This window comes from Aythya marila (genome assembly GCF_965140915.1).
Source record: "Aythya marila genome assembly, chromosome: 3".
NCBI classification, from domain to species: domain Eukaryota; kingdom Metazoa; phylum Chordata; class Aves; order Anseriformes; family Anatidae; genus Aythya; species Aythya marila.
The window spans coordinates 91,248,192-91,270,803 of NC_139044.1; the positions used below are offsets into that span (position 1 = coordinate 91,248,192).

The window sequence follows — 22,612 nt, forward strand, 5'->3', positions numbered from 1 at the left end:
TGGAGCAGATCTCCACGCTGCAGCCACCCCATGGAGGAGCCTTCAGTGGAGTAGGGGCAGAGAGTGACTGTGAAGGAGCGGCAGAGATGAAGTGTGCATTAGGGACTGACAGCAGTTCCCACTGCCTGTTCACCTGCCCTGCTCAGGGTGTGGAGGTGGGAGGAACATGAATGGGGAGGAACATGTTTTTAGTTTCTTACTCTTCTAGTCTTAATAGCAAAAGGCAATAAATTACATAAATCTTCCTTATGCCGAGTCTGTTTTTCCTGTGACAGAAATCGGTGCATAATCTTCCTGTCCTTATCTCAACCTACAATTTTTTTTTTTTTTCATTGTATTTTCTCCTTCTTTTCTGGTGAGGTGGGGGAATGGGAGCAGCATGGTGGTGCTTAGCTACCCATTGGTGTTAAACCACCATGTGCATATGAAACAAACATTGGTTCAGCTGATGGTGAAGTGGGCTGCTTGAGAGTTGCTTGATAAAATACTCAAATAATGAGTCAAACAATTTACTATGTATTTTGATGCAGTATAAAGTACTGTATCTAAAAATTTAAAGACTTCACAGCTGTGTGTTATGATAATGCTTACAAACATTGGTTCAGAAGTGTTTCACAATGAGAAGACAAGTACAATCCATGATTCTTTGCTGGTGTGTAAATCAGTGGAGAGCTTATAGAGAAAGAACGCAGTTTGTCCTTTTTGTTGCCTTTGAAGGTAAATTTTGTGGTATTTCTCTGAAATGGATTAAGCAAACAAACATGACCATAATAATAACAGCAGATGTGTGGCTACACTGTGCATTGCAGATCACACAGAGTAGCCATTTCCAGTATTTCAGAGAAGCCGAAGGAGCAATAGGGTCTATCCCAACTTAAGTAATGCTTCATCCACTGATACTGTTGGAAAAACTTTCACAGGATGTTGGTAGTTCTGTGAAAATTGAAGTGGATAACTACTTTGTGAAAAAGATCCTATTTGAAACTTCTCTAATACCAATGAGATTCCATTCCTATCTTACTTGAGTTTCCTAAATGTCGTAGGAAAAATAATGTAAAATACATCTGGCAAATAAAAAACATTTATTTGTCATTACAATGACATTCATCTACTCCTTATGGCCAGACCCGTGGGGGGAAGAAAAAGAAAAACCGCTCGATTGTCCATCCCTGTTAGGATAATTTCTTAAACTCAATATTGGAAATTTTGAGCAGGTATCTAATGCAATTCTGTATTCCAGAGTGGCAGTGCGTGCCATTTGCTCTTCCCTATTGATTAGATGCAGCTTTTCATTTAGAAGTTCAGAGTAGTTTGAACTGAGTTCAGAAAGCTTTCAGGTTTTCCACATAAAAAGCGTTAAGGTCAAAAATTGCATTTTTAATGTGTCACCCAGGTTTGAAATGTGGAAAAGCTACCTGTTAAAGTATATGGCTGGAGAGCTGCAACAAATCATTTACATGTGCTATTGATTTACAGTTTAGATCCGAAGCTTGACTGATTTGCACTAGCAAAAGCAGGAAGTACTTGCATTTAAATGTGCATATTACTGTCCTACACATAATACTAAATATTGTTAGAGTAACAGTACCTTACAGCAGCATGCATATTTTCGGGCTTTTAAGTAATGTGCTGCTTTACAAAATAGTTTGCTTAAATAAAAAGGTTTTGTGTTTTGTAATTCAGATGAATGAAATATATTTGCCATATAAACTACAAATTAAGTCTTCCAGTATATTTTTTTGGCTCCACTAAGTGAATGCTTGTTTATGTACTGCAAGTTTCTTTGTAACTTAAATGTTAGATTCAGTAGTATTTCTGACATTTTAAACATTTTAAATTGATTTAAATGGAAAACACGTCTGTTCCTTCCTCCCCCCCCCATGTGAAACAATCTGGAAACATCTACATTACTGAAAAAATTGCAACCATACGTTGATCTTAGCTTTAGTCTTCCAGAAGATCCTGGCTATGTGTGGCAGCATTTGTAAGTTATACAAAATTTACTAATGTGTTACATCGCACTTTAAATCATGTTTGACTGTCATGTAAAATACAAGAACTACATGTCCATGCGTGTTAGACCCATGAGGTCTCTCATAGTTTTAACAGCACTGTGTAAGTAAATGAGGAGGGTAACTCTTTCCTTAGGCCAACTCCTCTTACATGTGAGTATTTAAAGTAGTCTTTTGGATCTGAAAACAGTATGGTTGGTTGCTGTCCAAATATATTTGTAAATATTGTACAGGTATTTTGATCCTAACATAAAAGTACGTATTTTGAGGTTTTTCTGTTGTTTGTACAAGAAATGTGCACATTTAAATTTAATTTCATAATTTTCTCTGAGAACATACATCAGCGGTGAATTAAAATTGGCTTTTTAACCAATTGCTTTCATTGAAATATTCATTTTGCAGACTTTATACTACACCACAGACATCCAGAAATTATGTATAAAACAGTGTAAATAACACTGATATTTTTATGTTCTTTTAAGATTCGAGTGTTTCTGATAAACAGTTTTAGCTGAACGCGAACGGTTTTTGTTGAGATCTGTAAAAATGGCCGGCATGGCTAAAGTTGTTTAGCATTGCTGCATGAATTCAGAACAGTGCTTTTAAATTGTAGATCAAAATGTATCATCTACATAGTTTGGTGTCTTTTATGGTTAGCATGTATCATTAAGAAAAATAAGATTGACTTCTTTTTTTAAAAAAAAAAAAAGATGAGCTAATTTATTTTGGTTAAAAAAAAAGACAGTATTCAGTATTAGATTGAACACATCTATTATATCATAATGTAGTAAATAAATAACTGGTTAAATTATGCAATGAAGCCAGTATTTTTCTCCATTTGTAGGAATAGTAGGTAAAATACCATGCCTGCTCTATGTTTATTTCATTTATGTCTTTCCAAGGTAGCTGTATTTTGCCATGGGCTGGAATAGTGTGTACTACTGCAATCAAAAATGTGTCTAAATGGTGCTTTATGTTTTCACTTCAGTATTATTTACCTCAAAAAGACTATAAAACATCCATAACCAATTGGGGTGTCAGGTGGAAGCAGAATGATGAATGTCTACCATTTTCCTTTTTATGTATTTTAATGACAGCTGTGGTATTTTAAGAAGGAGATGCTTGCTCAGATATTACCGAGTATCACAAAAGAATAAGAAGCTGTTCCATATAAGATCATAATGAATAATATTTTTTCTTGATGTAAGTAGTAGAACGAGCTAAATGTGTTTTTCTCATCTTCTGACTGCTTTGGATAAATGTGGTCTCTCTTAACCTTTATTATGCTCTAGATTTTTGAATTAGCTTTTCATTTCTGATACTGTCCTACATGCCCCAAGAAAGCCTTTTAAGTCCTTTAAAACTGGTTGCATTTCACAGTATCCAGGAGCTACATCCAAATGTGGTCTTTCTGGTTCATTAAAGTATGATAAGGCTTCTTTTAGTCTCTGGAGATGAACTGGTTGAAGCTAATGAATAAAATAATTGGAGAAAATTCCTTTAGGATGGCATCCGCTTGCTGCACTTGATGTGCAGTTGATGTGCAGCATGTGAAGGAGGGAGCAGTGAGGGCTAGCTGCTCCACAAGCAAAAATGAGCCAGGAGTCTAACCAAGCGTGCCAGGGCAGGAACCTCACCATTGAGGATCTCGTCTTGACAATATGTGAGTCAGGTGAGCAGGGCAGGACCAGTTCCAGTATCCAGGGTCAGCCTAGGTGCCAGATCACCAGTCAAATCTGTAGTAGTTGAGTGGGCACAGGGTCAAGCCAGGGAGCTGATCTGAGGCAAGAGTCAGGGTGCAGAACTGATACATGGTCACGGGCATGGCTGCAACACAGCTCAAAGGGCAGAGAGCCTCAGCTGAAGTGCTCCCATGAGAAGTAGTTGATGTTTTCCTCAGCTCTTTCTTTAGCAGCTTCTACAGTTGCTGAGTTTTCTCAAGCCTGACACTTGCGTTACCAAAATTGATCCTGAGCTCAGATAGCTCAACTCCCAAGAAGATCCTTGATCCGTATATTCAAATTGTGCAGTGGAATTCACTCATTCATAGTTAATACAATCTATTTTTCAGGATTTGAAGGTACTTACTGTGAAGTTAACAGTGATGAGTGCATCTCAGATCCATGCCAGAATGAAGGTCTCTGTGTGGATGGGGTTAACAGTTACAGGTGAGGGAAATTATTTGAGCAACGAATACCCAGTATGATAAATTGCTAATTAGCTTTTAGCTATTCTTTTCAACCTTTGCTTGTATTATGTTTGCTGCCCTTTGGTGCTATAATGCGTCCTTATTTTGTTATGGGTTTGACACATTACATGTTATGTTACATACAGGATCTTATGGTCAGAAAGGAACATGCCATATGTGTGGACCCAATAATTTATTGTTAGGCTATTTAAAATTTTAACAACCTAATCATGTATTAAAACAGCTATTATTGATCCAGTTACAAACATACTAATACTTATGTCCATATTAATACAAAAGAGCTTCATAAAACTATAGTTCAAATTGTTAGGTAAGAAAGCTTACAGTTATCTAGCCCTTGTTGTAACGAGCATCCTCACAAACTCTGTCTGGGTTCTGGGATCAGTGATTTCAATCTTTCTCAAGAAGAACTGGCAGCGTTTTTGCAAGTGACCTGCATTTGGAAGTGTCTGCTAGGTGGGTGTTTTATGTTTTTCAGTCTTCTACCTGCTTGGAGCTATTTTGGTATGTTTCATTATCATGATTTGCTTCCTTTGCACTGCTTAGCCCCCATGGACACAAGGGGCGAGTGCTCGCAACACCATGCTTGTCCCAGTGTGTCACACCCTCTCCATAGGTCCCAATCCCAGATCTGAAACTAAAGCAAGGGGAGGCATCAGTCAGTTGGCTCCAGGGTAGGTCTCAAAACAAACAAAAACCATGTCAGGTCAAGACAAGCCCTGAGCCCCTGCACAGCTGAGTCAGCACAAAATCTGTGGCTTCAACTAATAATAGTGAAAATACTATTTCCTAGGCTGAAGTCACTGTACTTAGGAAGTTTGTTGAAATGCAGAACTTTCTAATGATCTTAAAAAACAAAACAAACAAAAAACAAACAAACAAAAAAACCAACCAAACAAAAAAACAAAAACAAGCAAACAAAAAAACACTTTTGGTTTGTTCCTCCCAAAATATGCCCCATATTTTTCAGGTATCTTTTTATGGTAAACTGAAAAGTAAAATGATGACGTTCTCTTTGCTAGGTGCTCCTGCCAGCATGGCTTCACTGGGACACTTTGCGAGGTGGAGGTTAATGAATGCTTATCAGTACCCTGCAAAAACAATGGAACTTGCCTTGATCTCATTAACAGGTTAGTTACTACAAATAAATGAAATAAAAAATCAAAAAAAATTGCTTGAATGCAAAATGTGCTTCACTGTATTGAGGTTTGGAAGGGACCTTCAGCAGGCAACACGGATTCTCTATTAAAATGGGGTCAGCAAATGTTGCTGGCTCAGCTACTTGTTTCTTACGTGATTTGAGAGGAAAATGGAAGGGAAGTTGGCACAACTTGTTCTTTTCCTCCTTTTTCTTAAATTTGGCATAAATGTGAAATAGAAGAAATGAACTGCAGTTAGATTGCTTTCTCTCTCTCTCTTCAGTTTCCAACAATGAAGTTTTTTAATGTGTTTACTAACAAAGTTAAGTATAAATAAGAAAAAAATACTGTATCTTGTGTTTGTATCCACAACACTACAATTTTTCAGAGACTTCTGACAAAATTTTATCCTGTATGTCATTTCCTATAGGTTCAGCTGAAATTTTTGAGCACAATTTCCCTACTAATTAAAAAAATAAAAAAATCCAACACTAAATTGCTATGCATGCTTTAGAAACATGGAAATGAGAGGAGTCTGTTAATTATTTCAATATGGATGGTGATTAGGGACCACAGTTTGACATCAGAACATACCTATAGCTTCAGAATATTACAATAGATTATGTTGTTTGCTTCCACTGAGTCACACAATTTTCTCTTCTGTGAAGATTCCTCTGTAATTGTGCACCTGGATACTATGGGTCTCTGTGTGAGATGGATGTAGATGAGTGTGAAACCTTGCCTTGTTTGAATGGAGGAAGCTGCATCAACAGGCTTGGAGGTTATCAGTGCTTCTGTTCTCCTGGATTCACAGGTATGGTACATTCTCTACCACAGACGAGAGGGCTATATTACGGGTTTTACTCGTTTTTAATTTCATAGCAATGGCCTCAACTAAATCAAGGAAGACACGGGATCTTTTGCTTATTGGAGGATAAATCAATATTAACTCAAACAGGACTCTGATCCAGTTCTTGCTAAGTAGGTCAAGGTGTTACTTAAATTAAGTGTTGATTTATAGTTTCTTTACTCACTTGTACATTATGCTGAAACACATTTAAAGGAGATTGTATAATGCAAAGTAAATCATTGTTTTCTGAAATCAGCCAAGAAAAAGTATTACCATAGATACAAAGTAAATTTTACAAACACAATAAAATGCTACCTTGTCATCTAGATTTGCTCATAACCATAGTAACGCTTTGACTTTACTGACCTGTTGGGCTGACCGTGTTGCTATTAGTGTTAATCTTTACATTTTTACAGCACTAATGACAAAATATTTAATGGGTAGAGATGTACTAAAATTTCTCTAAAATGATGCTGACATTTACTTAAATGCTTTATATGTAGCAGAACAATTCATGCTTAATGTTTTGATGTATTCAGTTTAAGCAACCTAAATACACTTGGGGTCATATGACTGTGCTTGAAGAAATTGTTACGGTTTTCTGCCTCAAGTTGCATGATTTCTGCGTATTTTTTGCATAACATTTTTCATACACGTTCCAGTCTGTGATGAATATCACATAAGTTCAAAAGACTAGAGAGGATTCTTTTGGCATCCCCTTAACTGAGAGGAATGTAGTGAGTCTGCAGAGCGAAGTACAGTTTGGGAAATACCAGTACGGTTGTATAACCTTCCATTTGTCACAGACTTTAGTGCATGTATCACTTGTACTGTATTCTTCACATTTTTAATGACATTTCAGCAAAGTTTAGGAAAATCCATGTAATTCTCTTGCCTAAAACTTTAAAAACATTTTTCCCAGATTATTCTCGTCAGCACTGTGTTCTGATTAATAATACTTCTTGGGTATCAAAAACACTGTGGTTCATTAGCGGTGCAGTGATGTGGTGGTGCCAGTGGTCCTGCAGATGTAAAATTTTAACTACTAGATTTTAAAACAATTGCCTTCAGCTTTACGTATATATTTCTGTAAGAATTTCCAGTTATATTCGTAAAAGACATCTGTACTTGAAGGGCTCATGAGACTCCAATGTAAAAAAGAATATGCAATCTGCAAGTGTTTTCTTTCTATCATTTTTCATTATTTGAGTAAGAAGGTTGACTTGAGTTCATTTCCCTTACACAACTACCCTGGAAGGATAGGTGTTTTTCATTTTGTTTCTATGTCAGCTATCATAGTTGTTTTCTATTACAAGTAGTCATCTGCTACAAATGCAATACTCTTCAGTATATTAATAAGGATAGTTGTTTATTACCTAGTGTTAGTTACTTACTGTCAAGGGCAATGTGATATCCTGGTGACTGTTACTCAAAAATTAGTGATAGATTGCCCATCGCTTGATTGCAGTGAGTGCTTTTTTCACCCTTAAAGTGCAACGTGTCAAAGAGTAATTCATCCAATGCAAAGTGTTGGGGGTATTGATTGCTTTTAGAAACCTGATGCATAATAAGGGTTAAAGAAGAAATTGCAAAGCTGTATGTGCAGCATCTTCAATGTCTTGGTGAAAGCAAACGTAATCTTGAAAAAGTTTAAAGTGTTAGCAGAAGAGAGTTAAAAGTAGTTTGATTTGAAAGCAAGGTCTTTTTAGAGCAAGACATTGCTCTTCAGAATTACGAAGAAAACTTCAGTAAAATTAGATGGTATGAGTCAGTCTGTTGGGAATATTCCACTTCAGTATGCTGTACAGTTGGATGAGTATCATTGAATATTTTAAGGCTCTGGCAGCATACTAACATTGGAAGTTTTCTTTATTTTCTTCAAACATTGCCACCTACCTTGTTTACTAATTATAAAACTGAGTAATACCTGAACAATAGTATGGACAATTGGATTTCTACCTAACACTGATACTTAGTCAAATAGATGAACCCCTCACGTTTTCTATTGTTTTTAAGTAATGCAATCATATCACTTCTAATGAAGATAATACTGTCTAATTTTTTTTTATTATAAAGTTATTTTTGTCATTTTGTTAGCTTGACCATATAATTCCTTAAGACTTAGAACCCAGGACACATCACATTTCCAAAAAAATAAGAGTACATAGGGATGGTTAATACTGGAAAGAACAGTAAAGAAATAAAGATCCAGAAGGAGTAAATTCAAGCTCAACAATAGTTATATTGTTTAATCTTGCTCAGAAATATAACAAATATCATATAATTTACTACACCTAGTGATGAGATCAGATTACAGATAACGAAATGCAGTATTTGTACATTAAATTTTTCTTCTATGGAGGATACATGCCTACTAAAATTTTTGTTTTGTACAGTTTCTAACATGAAATGATTACAAAATATTTCTATTATTTACACTGAAACAGATGCTGCAGAAAAATTCTTTCAGTGTCAGTGTGAACAAAGAGCATGTGTCAAGTGTATGTTTCCCTGACAAACATACAAAATTGTAAAGTAGTTCCCTGGTTGTTTTGAGATTTTAGAACTTAGTCATTACAATAATACATCAAATGGGTTAGGCCAAATTATGTTACTTTATTTCATTTTGTTTATAAAAATTTATTTTAAAAGTACTGTCTTTCACCAGACATTTTGAATGTTGGTTATTGTTTTTTTTTGGTCATAGTGTAATTTTATGTCTCAAGGAAGGCAGTCTTAAAACACTGATCTCTACTGTGTAGGCTCTAGAATTTCGATAGTTAATGTATCACTTAAAGTTATGTGTTTTCTGTAAATTTACATAATTTTTATTCATTTTACATCGCTCAACATTTTATTTCATTTTAAATAGCTATTTAACAAAAATATTTTTTAAAAATGTACTAATATTTAAAACATTTTTCTCAGCACTGTAAGATTGCTGTCTTGCAGCTCATATAGACTTTTACAAAAAGTTATCACAGCTGAGGTGACAAGTGCACAGATGGATCCTTTGTGTCAGGATTTAAGTGGCAGCAACAATGGTCGTCTTAACCTGTATAGAGATTGCCCCAGAAAATAAGAGATCTAGACATTCAAGAAACTGTTTTTCCCCTGGTGAGAAATCGTAAGTGACTTAATACAGCAGTGCTATATTAGAAGGAGGAGAAAAGTAAAAAAAACAAAAGCATAATATAAAAAAATCAATTGTTTATACCTGCTAGAGATAACTGCATTCCCTCTTCTGCAGTATTCCTTCATACGTTTAGTCATCCTCAATCACACTGTCGAGCAAGGCTACGTCAAAGCAGCAGATGACCTAGTAATATGAAGTTTCTGTCTCCAGTCTAGCCCCCCCCCCCCTTTTTTTTTTTTTTTAAATTTGCTTTGTCTGGCCAGTGTTACTCCATGAAAGAATGCTGCTCAGTTCCACTAGGTACTCTTGATAACGCCAGATTTGATTATTTCAGCTTCATCAGCTGCTGCTGTTGTACTTATATGTGCTCTTCCGCAAATGTTTATATAGAATACACGTAATCTCTGTTTCTGAAAATGACCTTTGTAAACAGATATGTGTTGTTTTTTCAGACCAGTGACTTTAGGAAGCAAAATCTACATCCTGTCTCCTTACATTAGTGTGACCACTTGCTTCCAAGCACACAAACTATTAGTTTTTCCCAGTTTTACACATACTGTTGCAATATGTCTGTCCCTTCAATTCATAGTAAAGCTACTTTTAACTTTCGTGACATAATGAAGCATAAATGGCAAGAATCAGTTTTGGGAAAAAGTGCTTAAATTTATGTGTCTTTGCATCAGTAATATTCTGTCTGACTAAGCTCCTAATACCATCAGCAGAGAGATACAGTCAAAGGATTCCAGCAGCCTGTTCAGCTGTCAGATCCTGACAACAAGATTTAGTTGCCTCAACACAGTTGTCTTGAACAATTTTACACTTCCCCCAGCATATTCTGTCTTGTCTTTAGCTGACCCTCCAGAAGGTCATGGGTTTCCCATGGGTTTTAAATAGTAACTACAGGACTTGCACTGTTTTATTGGATCCCAGAGGCCTTCTCGTATGACGTCGTAAACCAGTTTAGGTGACTTAATACTTCCCTGAGTGCCTTTAGTGTTGATGGGATCAGTCTCTGAAGTTCTCATGATTATTTTTATTTAATCTCTGCAGACTATATTGCGGACTTAGACACTCAGCTCATATGTAGATATTATGTGTCTTCATATAAAACTAAAGAGAGAACTGAAACTGTTTCATTCTACTTGTTGTATTCTTCTCTCTCCCAGATGCCATTTGAATGCCTTTCCCTTTGGGGGCTTCCGTCATCTGAGGCTGTCTGGATAGTCTTTGTGGACTCAGACTTAATTTACACTCTTGGTTTATGCAGACAGGAATGGGAAGATGCAAATATAATTGAACTACAAATCTAAAAAGATTTAGGACAACTGAAAGTATTTGAAAAACTGATCAGTACAGTTGGTCTGATTCTGATCAAAATATTAGAAGCATCAATGCAAGCAAAAACATTTTGTCAGCCTTGTTTTATGTTTGTTTGTTTATTTTTAAATAAAAATAAAGTTAATTTATCATTTGAAAATTGTGCTTTCTTTTAGAAAATATCAAAACCAAAAATTATTAATTTAAAGGAATCTTGTACTACGGGTTAAAAAAAGACTAGTAAATTTTTTATTAGGTTTTCAGCTGAAAAAAATACTGCTTCAGTCATACTCAAGTCATTACATGTATAAAGACTTAAGTGAAAAAATATTTACTTGCATTGCTCTACAAATAATCTATGGTAAAGATATTTCTCTAGCCACTACACTTGTACATTAAATATTGTGGCATGTTCATACTAAAAGCAGTCGTTTACTTAGTAAGTGAATCATTCAAAAGAACAGGTAGAATTGAGAGTAGAATTAATACATTGACACTTGCTTTTCAACAACTTTAGATTAAAAAAATAATATGGAAAAATTATCAGTACTATTTTCCATTTTGCTGGAAGGTCATAGTTAGTCTCATGTTATAAAATATTCTCATTAGATAAATATATTTATCACAGAATCACAGGACCTTTTAGGTCGGATTGGATCCCTTGAGATCATCTAGTCCTACTCACTTCTCAAGCAAGGTCAGCTAGAGCAGATTGTCTGGGACTGTGTCCACTTGGATTCTGAAGATCTCCAAGGATGGAGATTCCATAACCTCTCCGGGCAACCTGTTCCATGCTTGGTCACCCTCACAACAATGGTACAGTTCCTTAAGTTCTGTCAGAACCTACAATGTTGCAGTTAGTGCCCCTTGCTTCTTGTCTTGTCTGTGGATGCTACTGAGAAGAGTCTGCTGCTTCTTCATCCCCCTCCCGTCAGGTTTTGTACACATGGGTAAGATCCCTTTGAGATTTCTCTTCTCCAGGCTGAACAGTCCAAGCTCTCTCATGTCTCTTATGAAAGAGACTTCAGTCCCTTAATCATCTTTGTGATACTGCTCTGGTGTTGCTCCAGTAAGTCCACGCCTTTCTTGTTCTGAGGAGCCTAGAACTGTCTTGGTATGGAGTAGAGAGGAAGAATCACCTCCTTCCACCTGCAGGCAAAACTCTGCTTCATGCAGGTCAGGATACTGCTGGCTTTTCCTGTTGCAGGGATGCACTGATGGTTCATGATCAATGTGTCTACTAGGACTATAAGTTCTCTGCGAAGAGACTTTCCAGCTGGTTTTCCTGAAGAGCATACTGGTTCATGTGATGTTCATTCCTAGGTACAGGACTTTGCATTTCTCCTTGTTCATTTCTTTGAGAGTCCTCTCAGTCCTGGCTTGGGTCTGTCAAAATACTTTTGAAGGGCAAAACAGCCAACTGCAGATGTTGAGGGTGCACTCCAATAAACTGTCCTAAGTTAGTAAAGATGTTAAATACTGGAGCTACTATCAAACTCTGGGATACCCCACTAGTGACTGGCATCTGGATCGACTTTGTGCCACTGATCACAAACCAGTGGGCTTTTAATCCATCTCATTGGGCACTTGTCCAACCTTTATTTTTTTAGCTTGTCTATACCGATGCTACAGGAGACAATGTTGGAAGCCTTAATAAAATTGAGATAGACAACCACTTCTCTCCTTTCATTCACTAAGACAGCCTTCTGTGGTGATGACTTTCACATTGGCCAAGCGTGACTCCCCTTTGTAAATTCATGTTTATTGCTGAGCTTGACATCATATGGTATGCAATATCCCTTTGGTCAGTTTGGGTCAACTGTTGCCTCCCAGCCTCTTGACCACCACTGGCTTCTCTAGTGGATATACATTTTGAGGATTGTGTTTTGGGTTTTGGTACCTAAAAGGGAAATCAAAGGAGTATGAAAGGCTATTGCACAGATTTCATGATGGCTTGATAGGTTAATAAACCTTTGTATCTGAAGATATAGTGCAGGCAAGTGGAACTTCTGTTACTCTTTGTGAAATTATATGGAACATAATCATCAATTTAAAATTACAAGCACGATAATGAAATATAATCAATGAGTATAGCTATATCTTAATTATCACAAATCAATTAATGGGTTGCTGCATTCTGAGTGTGCATTGGTACATAATTATGATAAAGAAAAACACAAGAAAAACCTACATAAATATATATTCCACATTGATATTAAAAACAAGCCTGTTAACTAAAACATTAATATTACTCTCGCTTCAGCTGTGAAATATGACAAAGTAATAGGAATAAGTAATTAAACATAATGTATGATGATAACTTACCCTTACGGTCTTTTTCGTGATTCAGGTGTTAATCATTTTTTCTTTATAAATCTTACCATCCAAACAACCTTATGTCAAAGTGCAATCCAGATGATTCAGACATGCCTCAAATGAAATATTTTTCATGTTCATGAAAAATCATTTTATATTGAAGTATAAACTATAAGTGTCAGGGTCACCAAGTCTGATGCAGAATGAATCTAATTAGAATACAACTGTTTTGAGTAAAGAATTTTTGGGGGTGATGCCTAATTGCTTCTTTTGAAAGGATTCTATGACTAGCAAAAGTTTTTACTGCATTCATTGACATATTTGCTAGTTCTTAAGTCTTTATTTTCTTTTATATATATATATATATATGTATTTAATCTTGAGGTTAAGTAAATACTTTCAGCTATTAGAATAATTCTAAGAATCATTTAGTCACCAGCTGCGAGATATCCACCCAGCTGCTCTCACTTCACTTCTCAACAAGACAGGGAAGAAAATAAGGCGAAAAAGCTCATGGGTCAAGGTAAAGACAGGGAGACTTACCAGTTACCATCAAGGGCAGAATGGATCCAACTTAAGCAAAATTGTTTTTATTGCCAATTAAAATAGATTTTTGGATGGTGAGAAGCAAAGAAATTAAAACAACAGCTTTCTTCTACCCCGTACTTCTTCACTGGCTCAATATCATTTCCTGACTCCTACTTTGCCCTCCTCAAGCAGTACAGAGTAATGGTGGGTTGTAGTCCATTCATAACAGTTCCTCTCTGCTGTTACCTACTCCTCACGCTTTTCTCTTGCATGGGTCTTCTGCTGTGACGGCAGTCCTTCCCTGCTCTACTATGGTCTCCTGCATGGACTGTGGAAGAATGTCTGCTCTGGTGCCTGGAGCACCTCCTCTCCCTCCTTCTCTGACCTTGGTGTTCACAGAATTGTTTCTTACACTTTTTCCCCTCAGTACTCACTCTGCCTGTGCAGCCTTTTCCTTTTTCTCACATGCACTTTCGCAGAGGCACTGTCAGCTTGGCTGATGGAGCCGGCTGGGATCAGTTGTGTCTAGCACAGGGTAGCCCCAGCTTCTCCTTACATTTTCCACCCCAGCAGCTCCCACACTACAGACAGCTTGGTACCCACATCCAATACAAAAAGTAAGATTTCAGTGACTAAAATGTGAGATGTATAAAACAGGTATATAAATTCAAAATTCTGATCTAAACAGATGATTATTGGACGTGTGATTTAAAAATTGCCTAAAAATGGCGAAGTACCACTTGTTGCTGTGAAAGTTCACTCATCGTTTCTGCAGAGCACAGTACTTATTCCTTGAATGGCTAGTCTCTTAATCGCAGGCTTACCCTTTATAGTCATATTTTCTGTATGACATCAGTACAAACTGCCACTTGCAAGTGACTAAGGATATATTTAAGTTTTATGTCAAACCAACTCAAAACCTTGTTTTAAAATTTACCTCATCATGTATTTTTTCTATAATACCAAGTCTGAACTCCAACTTTCCTTATCCTGGGCCACAAAACTGCCTGTTCATCTTCTCTGCATGACAATAAATAATTCTGCTCTGCTTTTTATACGGTGGGCTGACCTAACAGAAAAGTCCCACAAACCTAGCAGTGAAAAGGAAGAAAAGTTGGGTTTATCTTTCTGACCTTCCCAGCTACTTCTGCATATTCCTGCTGCCAGCCAGCTGGCAGTGCTTGCATCTGCTGTCCTCAGACCTCTGTCTTTACTCCCTGCTATTGATGTACAGAAGAAGAGCAACTACAGTACCAAGACAATGACTGTGTATTTATAGTCATTCCTCTGAGAGGAGGAATCTCTTGGCTCCCTGAGATGCCAAAGCAAGATGCAGCTTGAGTAGAGAGAAAGGCCAAAAGTGATTGGTGTGCTGAGAAGAAATTTCACATGTACACTGTGAAATTCTTCACTCAGTGTGTAGGTAGTGGGGTCTGTCTTTAATAATTAGAGCATTCACATCAGTACTGGGAATTTCAAGTTCAGTGAACACTCCATCTTGAAGTGACAAATTCACTTTGTCCATTCTCCTCAGAAGTGCTGGAATGTCCGTGTTATATGTTAAACTGCTTTGTAAGGAAAGGTGAGGGTACTTTTTGTTGCACTTGCTGAGCTTCAATGCTATTTGGCAGATTTCCTGGGCCAAGAGGAACATACAAGAGTACTGTGTAACCTTACGTAGCATTTGGCTTGAAGTGCTGTGTCCCCTCCTCCCTCTTAAGCTCTCATTGGATAAACAAATCCCAAGAGCCAAGATCATAAAAGACATAAACATTTTTGCCCTGAAAGGGACCTTAGTGCTAACTAAAGTCTTAAGCCATCCCTTAACTGATCAAACGTGAGACTGGTGGCAGCTTTGTTCAAATTTCTGCTCATCCATGGTTGAGGAAAAGAGTTGTCGAGAATGCATGGCAAGGTTGAATAGGGAACACCCAACCGAGATGCAAAATGGGAATTTGAAGCAGAAATGAGTGCCATGTTTGTCCTTCCCTGGTGATCTCCCTCAGTTTCTATGGCTTTTCAGAACCTTCCCCAATTTCCATAAATTTTCAGACAACAGAAAGCTTTCCAAGGTTATAAGCCAGTTTTCTCAGTGCCCTCAAATGCCGCCCATCAGGTATTGAATTATATGAGTTGATACAGGCTTTGTATGCTTGGCCCAGTGGTCTGTGTTCTTTGGTCCAGAATGGAAACCAGGCACCCATGGTTAAATTAGTGTCCAACTTTTAGCCACACAAAGCCAGTTTGGGGTTGTCACCTTTTGACAATTTTATTCCAAGTCTTATAGTCACAGCTTCAGCAGAAGGGGAAGATAGACTGGTCCATATTTTCAGTTTCAAAGCAGGGAAGTTACTGAACAGCTGAGAATCCCAATTGTAAGGAACAAAGTCTCTGTAGTGCATGCAAACTCTTAAGGAGACTCCTTAAGGTCATCAAGGAGATAAAGTCAATAACTACCTACTTTTTTCTATGGATTATGTTCAAAATATGTGATGCTACAGTCCATTCATAATGAGTGCTTGGCAGCAGCAACTCTTGCTGTGTATACAGATTGAATCTGGTGATTAGAAACTTGGATGACAGTACACTCTCCTTGCTTAGTAAAATATAATTGTTTTGGGTTACAGATCTCTGCCTTTAGGGAGGAAAATCCTTGTCTTTTGGCAATGAATATCTAAATGTGAAGTGTTTGTTCTTCATGCTCATTACTGTACAATTTGTGTATGTATTTTGTATAGTAATTCTAAGGCAATTTCATCAATGTGCTGTATAGTTAGTTACTATTGATCTTCAAACAGAACCATCTTCTTTCTCAATTCATATGAGTAAAGGAGGAATAGAACAATCTCTGCTTCTTATTTTTGACTGCTGAGGAGAAGCAATGCTTTATTTACGAAAACTATCTATGTAGAAGGCACCACATTATACTCATAAGAAGGACACTGTGCTCATGCAGTCAAGTACATTTTAGGACCTACACCCATTTTTCATTGTACCCACTGCCTAAAGCAATCATTGACTTTGAGAAAATCTCAGTTTGATTCTCTCAGATTTTTGTCCACGTTTGCTGCACCTTTGTAGAGGCCACTGACTGCAGCAACAGTATTATTAAAGAGTTCAGAATCACCTCTGCACGAAATACTATTTTTTCGTACATCGCTGCATATTGACCAGAACAAAGTCTTGGATCTGATTCTTACACATAATGTAAGATTATGGTGATGCCTTCTCTCCCATATTGTCTGTCTGTAGCTGGTGTATCAATTATTAATTATTTATACTAAGTAGGAAAAAAAAAAGATTTTCAATAAAAAATATTCAGTACAGTATATGCCATGGGTGCATTCTGTCAGTTTATCTTAAAAATTATTGCTACATATCAAGCACATTTAGAAATACTTGGAAATAGTTTTATAATTCTTTAGTGAAAACAGGGGGAGGTGATGGCTTAGATTAATTTAGCTGACAAAAATGAACATACTGTATGTACATCACAGGTCAAGATTTCCCAGCTAGACTGAATGTAAAAAAAAAATTAACTGCATCAGCATGGTGTCAGCCCGTCTAATTTATTCTCTTGAGAGGCATGGCAGTAAAGCCAGATATAATGCCATACTAACATGGCTAAAGTGCTTTTGACCTTCCAGAGCTACTGCTTTGCACATATTTCATAGGGACTATAACACTACTTCATTATACTACCTAGACATGTGCTCCTTCCTCATTTTACAGGCTTCTAAAGTCCTTGGGTACCTTTCCTCCCTTGTGGATTTCATGGAAAGGTTGGTTGCCTCAAAGTTAAGGATTTTGCTGAGGCTGCCAAGTAGAATACTTAAATGTACTTGCTTATATGCTACTAGTTAGTACAGAAATAACTTGTTACATGGCACCTTTTGCAAGTACGTATCTGTGCATGAACCTTATTCCTCAACAAGTGCAAGGTCATTTAAATTAGCTTAACTGTAATGATGAAGCCTTTTGCTGAGGCCTGAGCTGACCTTCCATAATTTAATTCCATGTCTGAGCCCAAATTTTGCTTGTCTATGTATAAGGGGTTCTTGTTATCAGAAAGCTATGTATAATCTGCGGGATTAGTGATGTCCCCAGCTAAACAAAGTGAAAATCATATCTTAATTTATCTTACAATAATATAATCTATCTGATCAGTGTTTCAGGGTAAAGGAGATGAAGCAGATAATTTTCCTTCCCTGAAAATTGTTGGAGCTGCTTGAGATGCACAATTTAAGGGCTAGTCCTATGCAGTGAGAATATCTGAGAGCTTGTGGTCAAATGATCAGATCTTATCTGTTATGGTAGGCTATTAGGTGAGAATTTAAATTATCTAGGGTTTCTGGAGCCAAAATCAGTGCTTTGCATTATACCCAAAACAAATTTGAAAAATCCTGATGCAGCTGTTGAGATTGAGCTGTACGGTAATACAGCTGTTACTCCTAGCTAGGGAAGTTGCTGTACTTCTCAGCAAGTCTAACTTTGCAGGGGTCTTTGAATGTATTCAAGTATACTACTGCGAATGTGCTAAAGGAGTTTCTATTCTGTAAGAGTTAGCAAGGCCCAGGGGATTGAAATCTCAATTTCCACACAAATTGCTCTGCTACAGATACTATGAAAAAAGGAACTTTTAAGCAGCTTTAATGCTGACACCACAGAGGAACATTATGCATTACAATGTGTCTATTCTTCTGTGATTCTGCAATATGTCTTTGAGCTTTCTATAAGTTGTAAATGTACTTAAAGTCTAAATCTACTATATTAGATTATTATAATATTTCTATAAGATGTTACAAAGGAAATAATATCTTAATAGTGATTTGTGATGGTGTTCTTTTTTTTTTTTCTTTTTGCTTGGAACTCAGAAAATGCCGTGACTGGGAAGAGTTTAGATAAAAAAAATACATAATTTAAAAGTTTGTGGATGTTTCAATCAGTCACAGCAATAAATAACTAAAGCAATGACTACTGAGTGTTTCACTTAGCAGAACTCAATGTGCTGTGTGTTAGAACAGTTAATGCGAAGTTGTGCTTCTTCATGTTTCTGAACAGCATGGCAGTGATAGCTTCATGGATCTGTTAGGTTCTTTAAAGCTGTCTTTGCCAGCAAACTGTCTTAATCTCAGTAGGATTCAGATAAGTAGCAGCTCTCTGGGTCTCACTCGTTACATGACTTGGATCTGTTTTACTTCCCTTCAGTCACCCTAAAATGCAGTTCTGAATTGCAAAAATCTCATTTGACATAAGATGTCACAAAGGTGTTCTGCAGTACTTAAATTAACCAAATTTCATTGTCCAAATACACTATTAAAGGCATACCTATTTTTTAAATACTACATTTTCTTGACGGTACTTGAGATTATTTCCTGTTATTGTTTCCAAGGATCTGTACTTCTTGCTTGCCTGCATGGAGTCTCAGTGTGTGATTAGCGCCTATCTCAAAAGGAATAAAAGCACCTTACTGTCTTCATTTACTTTCTTCTGGGATTTTGAGGAGAGTTGAATTTGACCAGGTAGTATTATTAAATCGCATATTAAGTTTGAAAATGATAAGCTTGCAATGAAATTGATGCATTTCCCAAGTAATTTTGCATACAACTGTGCTCAAATTCTCGCTGCATTGTCATCTGTTTCCATGACCCATTACATACTTTTGATCCCGTGCATTTTGCTGTTTACCAAGCTTCCAGGTCAGGTTACTGGAGCAGTTTCATTCTTGAATAAGAACAATTCAGTCTGGAAGAGACCTTGTGAGCTCTTTAGCCCAAACTCTTCCTGAACGCAGTGTTAGCCATGGGGCCAGACCAAGGAGCTCAGGGCTTTGTCTTGTTAGGTCTGGAGAGCCTCCAAGGACAGCATTGTTCTCATTCCTGATGGCACATTTAAACTGTAACGTGAATATTACATTATGTTAGCAGTAGTGACTGTGATTCCTTGTGTCCCAAGAAGAGAAAGACATTGAGTTTTTAGCCTTAATGTGTACTCTTTTATTTTCACCTGAGTCTGAAAACATGTAAGTACTTCAGTTTTTAATAGGAATATTAACAGACTGCATAAAATAAGCCTAGTAGAGATGAAAATCAAAAGCTGTAATAATATTTGTAATATTAGTATATTCTGGAGGCATTCATGTTACAGAGTGATAAGGAAATAAATGTGAATATAATTTCTTTTACACCAAACTATACTCTTATTGTTTCAGAGTGAAAGTCCTTTTTTGATACCTTTACCACATAGATGGCAAAGCTCTCCAATTTTCCATTACTTGGTTTTATTTTGTGCTGTATTTTGTGTTACAGTGTTAAAATTAAGATGGCTTGTAAACAGTGCCTGCAAACATGGGCATTTCTCTGTAAGACTGTATGTGTCTGTTTATATGAGTTATACATACACAACTAGATACAGTATATATTCAATACAGTACACTAATACAGTTCACTATGGATTTTTTTCCCCATATTGAACTGTATTAGTTCTAATGACAGACACTTTGCTTCTTAGAAATTTCAGTCTTACGGTTAAATTTTTTTTAGTTACCTTTTAGTTTTAAAAGTTTTTCATTAATTTTAGTAAAGGGATTGATGGTACGAAAACCCATGTTCTTAAAATCATTTTAAAATGTCATAAATATTGAATTGATATTTGCATCCTGCTCATCTACAGTGTGACCTACTCTAGCAATATTGACAACTGTGACATTTTGCTCATGATGTTTTCTATGTGCCATAATGTTTCCAATTGAGACAAGAATTAAGAGATTTTACTTGTACTGTCTGCAGATTTATCTTGTTCTTCATCCCTTTCGGTTTGTTATACATGAACTGAATCTTAATTCTCAATTGTGGTATCTCTAGGTCCAGCTATTTTTTAGTCATTTTGTAGTGCAATAAGTATGATTTCTGCCCTTTCTGGAGGAGGTCCCAGCTTTCTGCTAGCCCTGCAGTGCAGGTGTTCAGCCTGGCCATGGCCTGAGCTGGGTTTTGCTGGTTCAAGCCCAGTGGATGCTGAAGCCCTGCTTTGGCTCCAGCTGTGGGCATCCATCTCACCACCACCAGCAGCCACGGCCTGGTAAACAGCAGCCCTTGGTGTACCTGGACACAAATGGATAGGAGCAAGGTGTCGGGCTTTTTTTCCTTTTCGCCTATCACAAGGTCATTACTGTTTAAATCTGTGCCACTTCACAAGACGTACTTACTTCTACTGAAAAGTAGAAGGTGTTCAGATCACTAAGATCAGATGCTTGCCCTGATGGTCTCTCTGTCTAGGCAGTACAAAAAGCCAAGAAGGAATTGCCTGAGGTAGATTGCTTCTCCTGATGCTCCGGTCTGGAGTTCAGATAGCTAAATAACGAGGCAGTGTATGCTGCCAGTTTGTATTTAATCTATGTGTTTTGTGCATTCACGTTAAAATTAAATGTATATATATAGTCTTCAAACGCCATGCATGATTATCGCAGATCTGAAGTTGATATTTAACAGAACAAATAATGTCTTAAATGTTTCAGACCAAGCAAATTAATCTGTATTAATATTAATTATGGTGTTTCCTGTTGTCTAATATTATCTTGTAAAGTTCTTTTCACTTTTCCACCCTGAATGGGTATCAAATTTGTCTAAAATAAAAATAGTTTGCAACCATGCAAATTTTCTGCAGTCAGCAGCAATTTAACTTCACTCAATGTAAGGAAGGTGAAATAATTCCCTGAAATTTAACTTCACTCAATGTAAGGAAGGTGAAATATTTCCCTGAAATAAATCTATTAACAAATCCCTGAAATAAATCTATTACTAACACAACAAAATACAACAGAAATAGAAAATCTAAATCTCTGGTATTAGTCACTAAGCTATACTAAATCTTCCTTAAGATGACATCAACAAAATCAGGCTCAGCAGCCTTATCAGTGCTAGTTTTTCTTGCTGCATACATAGAAAATGTTTGTTACAGTTTATTTACTCAAAATGGGGTGGATGAGGCAATACAAAAATGATGTTGAAAACACATTGTGCCGTTCACAAAATTAATGTCCCTGTGACACAATGAGCATTAGTTCTTCGCTGTCAGCTACTAATTTTAAGATGAAACATGTTTTAGATTTGTTAGATAGTGGTTTTAGAATATGATGATTGGTGTATATGGTATCAAAAGTTAATTTGTTGGATTGGAGATGGAAGACTTTCTGCTGGAAAATGTCTTCCAAGGAGACTAAAGCATTTATTTTGCAATGTGGTTTTGTACTTATGTGTGTATTTAGTAAATGTATTTATTACAGCAACTATTTAAAAAGCAGTGGGAATAAAATTATAGCTGGTGGAAATTATAGGTGCTTTAACGTCAGATCATACTGTTTCAAAATCTATCTGCAGCATCTTCCTATAATTGGTAAAATATCTGAATTTTCCACCCAGTACTCATCCCAGCTTGTTCTTGCTTTAATTATGCAACGCTATAGAATATAAATTTCCCTATACCAGTTTGTCTTCACATTGCTTTTGATCTCAGATAACTCAGCTGATACATCTTTTTTCTCTCTATTACTTTCTTTTTTTTTTTTGTTATTTTTTTTCTCTTCGGCAAAAAGCTAAGAATGAACACTGATAATTCTTGATCATGGTCAAGAAGGAGAAGATATTTGAATATGTTTCCTATCTCTGTCCGGAATAAGATCTTGAAAGCTGGAATAACTACCAATGTTAAGTCGTATACATATATAGGGACATATTCTAATGTCCTTTCACAACTTCTGTTGATGATTTATAATTGTTTACAGTTTCTTGTGGTTTAACCCCGGTAGGAAGCTAAGCACCACACAGCCACTCATTTGCTTCTTCATCCCCAGCTGGATGAGAGGAAGAGAATCAGAAGGGAAAAACTTGCAAAACTTGTAAGTTGAGATAAAGACAGGTGGATAAGAAAGGAAAAAAAAAAAAAAAAAAAAAGGGTATTGGGTTGGAATCCACAACTGAAGGAAAAAAAAAAAAGGAAAAAAAAATAAAGCAAAACACGGTTGTTCTTGACTGTAGAATCATAGAATTTCCTGAGTTGAAAGGGGCCCGCATGGATCATCATGTCTCCACACAGGACCACCCAAAAATC

At 36.6% G+C, this 22,612-nt stretch overlaps 1 protein-coding gene across 1 annotated transcript in view; it reads left to right on the top strand.

Moving 5' to 3' along the window:
* Positions 1–22,612, top strand: part of EYS (eyes shut homolog) — a gene marked incomplete at its 5' end in the record, with an annotated part of 718,160 nt that overhangs the window by 233,931 nt on the left and 461,617 nt on the right. The window contains 3 exons of the mRNA XM_082756672.1: positions 4,084–4,180; positions 5,244–5,351; positions 6,029–6,174. Of these exons, the coding sequence (XP_082612798.1) occupies positions 4,084–4,180; positions 5,244–5,351; positions 6,029–6,174 (351 nt within the window). The remainder of the gene's footprint in view (positions 1–4,083; positions 4,181–5,243; positions 5,352–6,028; positions 6,175–22,612) is intronic.